The sequence below is a fragment of the Myotis davidii genome, unplaced genomic scaffold, assembly GCF_000327345.1.
Source record: "Myotis davidii unplaced genomic scaffold, ASM32734v1 scaffold111, whole genome shotgun sequence".
Taxonomy (NCBI): domain Eukaryota; kingdom Metazoa; phylum Chordata; class Mammalia; order Chiroptera; family Vespertilionidae; genus Myotis; species Myotis davidii.
The window spans coordinates 3239570-3250327 of NW_006284347.1; the positions used below are offsets into that span (position 1 = coordinate 3239570).

The window sequence follows — 10758 nt, forward strand, 5'->3', positions numbered from 1 at the left end:
GCTCATGGTCTGCTGTGTCACCTGACATAAAACCTAAGTGACAACCAGATGCATGGACACATGTCTTTTTTTCTTGGGGATGCCACCATTGTCTTCTCCCTGTTTTAGCTGCGGATAACTTGGATTACTCTAATGTGGCCAAAGGTCCCAGCAACCATGCCCTCAGGTTGTGTGTTTTTTTCCTTTCTAACGTCAGGAACACATTACACCCTTCACTCTCTCACACCAAGTAGGATAACTATGGGCTATCCGTCCACCTCAGTGAGTGCCTTTGGAAGGAATCAATGAGCCAGTCTTCAACCTTGCCCCTCCCTAACCTTCTCTTTCCTAAACGGATATCTGGGTCAATCAATTAATAGGGAGAAACGCATAAGTCCCATTAGGATTATGGGGTTTAGACCAGGGGTTCTGATTGGATGTTAGCATTTGAGACGGTGTATAAAAACCTCAGGCACTAGAGGAGAGATTCAGAGGCCTCCAGCTCTGCAGTCAGTGTCGTGTTTCTCCACCAGGTCTGAGATCTGAGCCCCCGCCAACCCAGTCACAGCAGACGTTTCCGCAGGATTCCTTTCTGAGAACCTTGAAGATGAGCATCCGGGCGCCACCCACACTCCTGGAGCTGGCAGCAAAGCGCCTGCTGAGGGACCAGGCCTCGGCCATCGCAGCTCTGGAGCACCTGCCCGCCGAGCTCTTCCCATACCTGTTCGCCATGACCTACCCTGGTGGACGCCGCCTCCAGCTACTGAAGGCGTTGGCCCAAGCCTGGCCCTTCACTGTCCTCCCTCTGGGGGTCCTGATGCGGCGTCCCCCTGATCATGCCCCAACCAGGGCCGCAGGCTTAAAAGCCGTGTTTGATGCGCTTGACGTTCTGCTTGCCCAGGAGGTTCGGCCCAGGAGGGGAAACTGCAGGTGCTGGATTTAAGGAACACGGGTGCCAACTTCTGGGATATGTGGCTTGGAGTCAGCACCGGGAATTGCTCACCGACAGGACCAGTGACTGTGCACAGCTCCAGCCCCAACATGGAGCATCTCCTGGCTCCCTTGGAGGTGTTCCTAGACCTTAACTTCAACGAAAGAGACCGGGATAAGTTTTTCATGCACATCGTCCAATGGGCCCAGCAGAGGGAGGGGTTGCTACACCTGTGCTGCAAGGCGCTGAGGATTCCTGAGGTGCCCTTCCAGAGGGTCAGGAGGGTCCTGGATAGGGTGAGGCTGGACTGCATCCAGGAGGTGAACGTGAACTGCACCTGGGACCTGCCCACCCTGGGGGCCTTTGCTCTCTACCTGGGTCAGATGAGTAACCTGCAGAAACTCCTTCTCCTGGGAGAGCTGGCTGAGGATGATGAGGAGGAAGGGGATGAAGAGCAGGAGGAGGAGGGGGAGGAAGAAGAAGCTCAGGCTGCAGCACCTCCGGGAGCTCCACATGCATTCTCCCTCCTTCCTCCGAAGGGTCCCAGGTTCGATTCCGGTCAAGGGCATGTACCTTGGCTGCGGGCACATCCTCAGTGGGGAGCGTGCAGGAGGCAGCTGATCGATGTTTCTCTCTCTTCGATGTTTCTAACTCTCTATCCCTCTCCCTTCCTCTCCATAAAAAACCAATAAACTATATTAAAAATAAAAAGATTCCTAATGGTAAAATGTTACCTCTTTTCTTGGGTGAGGAGCATAATGAAATACTACCACTCGCCTACTTTCCTCTGACATTCTAGAGCTGATTCGTTCTGGAATAACAGAGAGGATGAGAGAATTCAGCTCAGTCCCAGACTTCAAATGATTCTCATCTACAAGGCTTGGCAGGGGAAGCTCCAAGCGGTTCTCTAGGTCCCCTCCAGTGAGCTCCTTACCCTACACACTTCAGCACCTGGACAGCTCTCTCGGCACCAACTCTAGGGGGAGAGAGTGGTAAGCAGCTGTTGAACCCTCTAGTGGTAGCTTTAGTTGTTGCACAACTTGTCTTTTAATTACTTGGATAATACATATATTACTGTTATGAAAAAATCCAACCTTTTTAAGAATATAGAGTAAATATGAACGTTTCCACTACCTTCTCCACTCCCCCCTCTTCAGAAGCAGGCACTGCTAATATACAAACCACAAATACTTACCAACATCTTTTGTTTTGTGAACAGATTCATTAATCTAGGCCCATTTTGCTTTTATTTTCAGCTAATAAAATGCTTTAGAGTCTTTTTCATCCTAAGTCCTGGAAGACAGTATGGAAGAATGGCTGAACGTCTGTGTGCTAGCAACAGTTAGGTTATGAATCCTAATTCTGCCCCTTCCTCATTGTCTGACCTGGGCCAAGTCACTTAACGACTATTTACCTCCGTTCACTTATCTGTGAAGTAGGAATAATAAAATCTCACACCTCAGAGGGTTTTTAGGGTAAATAAATGATAAAATATAGATCATTCAATAGCTCTTAACTGCTACTAATATTAATTACACAGTAACTGATATATAGAATTCCATAAGATAAATGTATTATAAATTAGGTTATGGCTCACTTATTAAGGGCCATTTCTGTTGTTTTCTAGTTTTCCTATACTGCAGTGCTGTAATGAACACTTTAGCATACATGTCTATTTTTATGCCTATGTAAAAAGTAACTTTTTAGAATCTATTCCCAGCAAGAGAGTGAAAAACTTTTCAGTTAACTTCCAAAGACTCTTAGAGTCCACATTATTGGTTGATTTGCACAGTGCTGCTGAGAGAGAGAGAGAGGAGAGAGAGAGAGAGAGAGAGAGAGAGAGAGAGAGAGAGAGAGAGAGACTCCTCTGAGATAGTCATATCAGTGTAAGGATACATGCTGTGAAGAAAAACATATCAGAGAAAGTGCACAGAGAGACTGGGGAACAATAGTAGATGAGGTCATTAGCAATGACTACCCCATCTACACAGGATGAAATAGCAAAAGGGACCTGAATGCAGTAAAGGACTAAACATAGCCAGTGGTTTGTAAATATGTGGGACCAGGAAACAATCTTGCCTTTCTGGTTTCTTCCCCACCTCCTACACTGAAAGCAAACCCTGTACTCATATATGGCCTATCTTTCCTACTTCCCCATATATGGCCTTTATTTATCTTGGAGTTCTCAGTCTCTGTCTTAACTTACCACGAACAAAATCATTTTGCAGGCAGAGCTTAATTCCTTATGCTCCATAGTCCCCCCCCAGCTTCCCACCAGACCAGAGTCCTGGGCTGTGCATTTTATGGACTCTCCATTGTAGCTGGCTGGGATGTGGCTGCTGTTCCAGTTAATCTTTTGAGGTTGCTATGCAACACAGTCCTTGGCCATGTGTATTCACTCTATTCAGTGACATAGGAACATGAAAGAGGAAGCATTTAAATGTCTACTTTATGGGTGTCAATATTCTAAACAAAATGAGTCCTTCACTCAGGCCTTGGGCTGTAGCCAAAGAAAAGCTATTTTATGCTGGAGCAGTCTATTAGATGTAGGAGTTGATGCTGTAGGTACGGGCCTAAAGGCATCCAAAGGTTTATAGAACCTATTTTGCTCTAATATATTTTGTTCTAGGTTTCAATTGTTCCGATTAGGATGCGTTTGGCTGCAAGTAAGAGAAAACCAAACTTCAACCGGCTTAAAAATAAACTATGTATTCTTATTAAACAAGTGTAGAGGTGCCTGACTCCTGGATGATGTCTTTGGGAGTTAAGAGGCATTATTAAGGACCCATATTCTTTCTGTTTTTCTGCTTGTCTATCTTTAGCAAGATATGGGCCATCCGTCCACCTCAGTGTCACCTGGGGCTTCTCTCACAATCCCAATATGGTCGCCACAGCTCCAGTTATCATTGCAAATACAACAATATCCAGCAAAATATAGACCAAACAGGGAATTGCGCCTTAGGGTGTGTCTCACCATCTAGGAAAACTTGAAAAGCCTCCAGGATTTTCACTTCTGATTGGCCAGAACTGAGTCACATGTGCAATAACTGGCGTACCTGAAATGGACCTATCTCTATTTGCATGGGCATGAATAGTGCCATCTCTCACAGAGGAAGGTGGACACCTACACCAAATTGGGGTTCTATTATAGAGGAGTAAGAGGGTCAAGATGGTTGGGGGTTGGGTACTAGGTCACTGGTCACTTTGTTAGGGCTGTTATAACAAAACAGCACAGATAAGGTGGCTTAAACAACATAAATTTATTTTCTCACAGTCCTGGAAGCTATAAATCCAAGATCAGGGTATCAACAGGGTCATTTTCTTCTAAGGCCTTTCTCCTTGGCTTGTACATGGCTGTCTACTCCCTCTGTCATCACATGGTCTTCCCTCTGTATATGTCTGTGTCTGAGTTTTGTCTTTTAATCTCATTTAAAAATTTTTAAAATATATTTTCATTGATTTCAGAGAGGAGGGAGAGGAAGAGAGAGATAGAAATATCAATGATGAGAGAGAATCATTGGTTGGCTGCCTCTTGCAGTCCCCCTATTGGGTATTGAGCCCATAACTCAGGCATGTGGCATGACCAAGAATCGAACCATGACCTCATGGTTCATTGGTTGACACTCAACCACTGAGCCACATTGGCCAGGCAAGTTTCTTCTTTTTACAAGGACACTAGCCATATGGGATAAAAGCTTAACCCTAACAACTTCATTTTAACTTAACTATCTTTAAAGATCCCCATCTCCAAATGCAATCACATTCTGAGGTATACTGGGACTTAGAATTTCAACATATGGGTGGGCCACAGTTCAGTCTATAACAGTTATCAACAGTGACTTTCACTAGTTATTTGTAGAGTATACAGAATTCAAAAGGAAAGAAATCCAGCCATAGCCAGTGTGGCTAAGTGGATAGATAGAGCATCAGCCCATGGACTGAAGGGTTCTGGATTCGATTCAGGGGGCACATACCTCAGTAGTAAGCTCGATCCGGGGCATGTGTGGGAGGCAATCAACTGATGTGTCTCTCACATCGATGCTTTTCTCTGTCTTTCCCCCTCCCTTCTACTCTCTCTCAAAACCAATGGAAAAATATCCTCAGGTGAGGATTAACAACAACAACAACAAAAGGAAGAAATCCAAATTACACGTTATCACACAACCCACAGGGACCCACTCTACATATCCTTCCAGTCATTTCTTATGTCTATCCCCCTAACATGGAGAAATTTTCTTTTTATTAAAATGGCATTGTACTATGCCTACTGCTTTGCAGTGTGCTGTCTTACATACCTTGAACCTCTTTCCATGTCTTTAACTTTTTAACAGCTGCAGATTATTATACTTTATGGATTTACCACTATTTCCTTTCTGAATCTTGTGTTGTTGTGTACTTAGGGGTTTCCACTTTTTATTATAAACAGCACTCCGATGAACATCTTTCTAGCTGGATTGTGTCGCATCCCTATCACTATTAAGAGCATTATGAACAATTTGTAATTAATTATAAGTTATCTTTTAATGCCAATATTAATAATTAACATAATTATTAATTCAGTTATTGGTAATAATTGTACTTATTACTTTTTAACTATCTTAAAGAATTTCAAAGATCAATTTCTCGTAGTGGAATTTCCCAGTTAATCTTTCCTAAACGCTGAATCAGGAAGCCCTGGGCCTTACAGTTGTCATGTCACCAGAAGTCACCTTCATCACGGAGTAGAGTACAGCTCAGAGAAGGCAGAGAAGGCCCAGGGAGCCGCTTGTCTGCTCCACAGAATTACTTTACCCCAGAGAGTAGGTTATGTGTCATTAATTCTTTCACTCCATACTTTCCTTTATAATCAATTTGGGGAAACATGTACAAAGATGTATGTGTTGGAGGCCAGGAAGCAAAGGGATTCATGCCACTCAGATCAGTCACAAAATGCCCCCAATATTTATGAGCAAGAAATACAAATGTTTTGGAAATCTCCACCTATCACTCTGAAGTAAAACTGACATGAGAGAGAGGGGGGAACAGGGGGAGAGAATTACCTCATCTTCATGTTTTTGTAAGTTGGTTTCTAAGTCAAAACAGAAAATGAAATACAGACACAGTCTCACTGAAGGTCTCCTAGGCCAGGCTGTAATGTGAGCAGAGTGGGGTAGAAAGTGCACAGGGCAGGGCATGGGGTGGTGTACGTCCCTGGCCCCGGCTCCATGGTGCTGTGCACAGGTTCCCTCAGGTGTCACTGCCAAACCCACCGACTACATTCAGTTATCACAATAATAAAAATGATATTTGATATGGGAGGCTTTTCAGAAGGTTAAGACTCTGCATCCATATCAGACATTTCCAAGCATTGAAAATAACCATAGAATAACATGTTAATTTTTCAAGTCTCTTATTTGAATTTTTTGGTCAGTAATTTTTCCAACATGGCTTTTACCTCCACATAATCAAATGTCCTTTCCACACTGTCTACCTCACTCAAAATAATAAAAGCCAGACTCTAAGCTCCATAGGGACAGGGCCATTTTCCCCCTTTCCCCCCAAACCTCTGCCTGAAGCACAGTGGTGCTTGGGTACTTTTGGAGAGGAAAAATAATGAGAGAGTAGCTAACATTTACTGTGCAGTTGACATGTGCCAGGGACTGTGCTAAGAGCCATATAAACATTCTCTCATCACAGCCCTGTAAGGAAGGTGCTATCATTTCCTCCAGTTTACAGATAAACAAACTGAGGCTGAGGGAAATTTTTAATTTTTACCAAAGTCAAACTGCTAGTATGCAGCAAATTGAAACTAAATCATGGTCTAAATTTGTGCTCTTCACTATGACCTATGGAGAAGAAATTTAAACACTGGCAACATCCAGTTTTGTTGTTTCAAAGAGATGATTTCAAAGAGAAACCATAGAACTGGATCTTTTAAGTACCATGATTTCCATCTGCATATGTCTATATCTATACCTATATCTATAATGCCTCCCTTTGGGGATTGAGCCAGCAACCCTGGCATGTGCCCTGCCCAGGGAATCTAACCATGACCTTCTGGCTCATAGGTCTATGCTCAACCACTGAGCCATGGCAGCTGGGCCTAAGTTAACTTTTTAACGTTTTAACCTTTTGTCTCTTAAGTCATCTAAGGGCACCTTATTTATATTCTAAAGGATTATAAATGTACATAACATTAAGAAAATTCTCACCCGAGAGTGTACAGCACAGAGCTATAACTATAGCAGTAACATTTTGTTTCTTTTCAAAAGCAAAATCTGAAGCACATTTGGAAAAATGTTAACATCTGTTAACTTTGAATGGTGGTTTTTGGGTGTCTGTTATATTACTTTCTTTGCTTATGTATACTTGAAATTTTTCATGATTAATAAAAAAATGTAGGAAAGAAAGAAAAAGTTTTGTAGTTGATACCTTTTATTAGCATTTTTATTGGTACTTACAGATGTCATTTTTTTAAATCCTCACCCAAGGATATATCTTCATTGATTTTAGAAAGAGAGGAAGGGAGAGGGAGAGAGAGAAACACGGATGTAACAGTACGCCCCCCGACTGGGAATCAAACCCACAACCCTTTGGTGCATGGGACAATGCCCCACCAACCGAGCCACACAAATTAAGGCTGACTTTTTAAAAATTATTATTACAGCCCTAACCGGTTTGGCTTAGTGGATAGAGCATCGTCCTGTGGACTGAAGGGTCCCAGGTTCGATTCTGGTCAAGGGCATGTACCTTGGTTGCGGGCACATCCCCAGTGGGGAGTGTGCAGGAGGCAGCTGATTCATGTTTCTCTCTCATAGATGTTTCTAACTCTCTATCCCTCTCCCTTCCTCTCTGTAAAAAACCAATAAAATATTTTAAAAAATTATTATTACAGAAGATATGTGACTATGCGCTCATTGTAAAAACTGTCCAACAGTACAACATCCAAACATCTTAAATGTTTTCTCATTTAAAACAATGCTGGAACATATCATTTTATGTTCATTTGTAAGGATTTCTGTTGGGGAGATTCTTAGAAATACAATTTCTGAGTCAAAGATATGCATTTTTAAAATTTTGATATATAGCGAGAATGCTCCCCAAAACCATGTATGAGCTACCCATTTCCTTGAACCCTCACTGACCCTATAAGCAATCAACCTTTAGAAGCTTTGCTGTATTTATCAATACTACATCTAGGAATCTACTACACAGATGTACTCACACATATGTTAAGTGATGTATGTACAGTGCAGTGTTAATGGAAAAACACTGACAAAATATTTCCACTGATAAGGAAACATTAAAATAGACTGTGGTATGTCTGCACAATGAAAAATATTTCCACTGATAAAGAAGTATTAAAATAAACTGTAGTATGTCAGCTATAAAAAATATGAACCCTAGCTGGTTTGGCTCAGTGGACAGAGTGTCAGCCTGCAGACTGAAAGGTCAAGGGCATGTACCTTGGTTGAGGGAATAGCCCCAATAGGGGGTGTGCAGGAGGCAGCTGATCGATGATGCTTTCTCATCATTGATGTTTCTACCTCTCCCTTCCTCTCTAAAATCAATAAAAATATATTTAAAAAATAATAATAATGAGTAAGCCCCCTCGGGACTCATAGGGGAGCTTTGGAAGGTGGAAGAGAACACCACTATATGCAGAGAAGTTATGCAGTGCCTGGCCATCTGTGCTAAAGTGGTGGTGGTAACTATACACATTTCCTGTGTGTGCATTGAAAGTCTCTGGAAAACTGCAGCAGATACTGATAACATTGGCTGCACTGGGGGGAAGGAAACTAGAGATCTGAAAAAGACAGATGGAGAGGGACCTTTCCCTGTACATTTTTAGAGCCTTTTTCATTTTTATCTTTGAACTCTTTAAAAGTACTACCTACTCAAATAATTCATAGAATTTGAATTAAAATATAAAATATTTCCCAAATGACAGATGAAAAATGCTCTTGTTGGTACTTTAGAGTGCAATTTTCTTTTTTTAAAAATATATTTTATTGAGTTTTTACAGAGAGGAAAGGAGAGAGATAGAGAGTTAGAAACATCGATGAGAGAGAAACATCGACCAGCTGCCTCCTGCACACTCCCCACTGGGGATGTGCCCGCAACCAAGGTACATGCCCTTGACCGGAATCGAACCTGGGACCCTTCAGTACGCAGCTCTATCCACTGAGCCAAACCGGTTTCGGCTAGAGTGCAATTTTCTTTTCTTTTTTTTCTTTTTCTTTTTTTTTTTAGAGTGCAATTTTCTAATTGCTGGTGAAACTGAGCTTACATTTTTGTTACTGGCCATCCACACACGTTTTTCTGTGAACTTTCTGCTTATATCACTTTCACATTTTGCTAGTAAGTTGTTGGGGTTTCTGCCCCCAATTGTTGGATAGCTCTTTATATATCAGCGTTGTTGTTTTTTACAGTTTTATGGAGATATATTTTACATCATAAAAATTCATCCATTCTAAGTGTATAGTTCAAGGATTTTTAAAAATATATATTTTTATTGATTTCAGAGAGGAAGGAAGAGGTAGAGAGAGATAGAAACATCAATGATGAGAGAAAATCATTGATCGTCTGCCTTCTGCATGCCCCTACTGGAGATAGAGCTAGAAACCCGGGCATGTGCCCTGACCAGGAATCTAACCGTAACCTTCGGGTTCATAGGTCGATGCTCAACCACTGAGCACACCAGCTGAGCTAATTCAAGGATTTTTACCCAATTTATAAAGTTTTACAGCTATCACCATATACCAAGGATGTTAATTCATTGTTCCAGAGTTCTTTGGTGCCTCTTGATGACATAACCCTTTGCAACATAAGTACTTGAGGAAATGCTTTCTCCCAATCTGATCATTGTCTTTTAGGTTATACTGATACGGATAATCAAAATTTACCCAGTTAAATTTGAACACAGAAAGACAGATATGACAAAAACAAGAGTTAAATACTAGTCTCTTCTGGCTATCAAGAAAAATAAAAAGGCTTCACTATCAAACAGATCAGATAAAGTATTATTTGACTTTGTCATTAATTTCATTTATAAAAAAATAAATATGAACCATGGGTGTCTGAGTATATGTATCACTATTAAAGTAATTAATGTATTAAAGTCAGGTACAGAGAGAACCAAGATGGCGGCATAGGTTAACGCCGAAGATTGCTGCCTCGAACAACCAATTCAAATTACACCTAAAAGACGGAACGGACATCATCCAGAACCACAGGAGGGCTGGCTGAGTGGAAATTCTACAACTAGGAGGAAAGAGAATATCATACCCAGACTCAGAAGAGGCACAGTGCTGAAGTGAAATTCTCAGGTGCGTGCACACGTGGAGTGGGCTGGCAGCGTGGAGGGCGCGGTTGTTGTTTACAATCGGGAGGGAGTTTCAGACTCTGAGCCCCAGATCCGGGCGAGTCGCTAGGAACTCAGACGCAAATTGGAGAAGCGGGACTGTCTGGCCTCAGTCGGAACTCGAGGGCAGCTTTCTCTCCGAGGTTTGCAGCGGTTGCTGGGACTCTGTGAGGCAGAGTCCCTAGGGACGGAACTGAGAGCCGCCATAACTGCTCCCTCCCTGCAGATCCCCAGGGACCCGCCCCGCCCAAGCCCTGCGCGGCAGAGCCATCTGCCGGAGATAGCTGCAGGCAAACGCTAGATTAGCACCTCCCTAGAGCTCCAGGACAGAAGTTCTCCCACTGCAGACACAGCTGATTCTCACAGCAAATTGGCCTGGAGGCCAATCCCACCGAGTGTTACTTACAACAATTCAGGCTTAACTACAACAAGACTGTGCACAAAGACCACAAGGGGGAGCACCAAGAGTGTTCTCCTCAGGTCATTGGGGCGGCTGAGGCCCTGA

General features: G+C 42.7%; 1 protein-coding gene across 1 annotated transcript in view; it reads left to right on the plus strand.

Moving 5' to 3' along the window:
* Positions 1-586: 586 nt before the first annotated feature.
* The window catches only part of LOC102772149 (PRAME family member 8-like), a 13321-nt gene continuing 3149 nt past the window's right edge, over positions 587-10758 (plus strand). Inside the window, 3 exon segments of the mRNA XM_015571023.1 lie at positions 587-896; positions 899-1450; positions 9143-9250. Of these exon segments, the coding sequence (XP_015426509.1) occupies positions 587-896; positions 899-1450; positions 9143-9250 (970 nt within the window).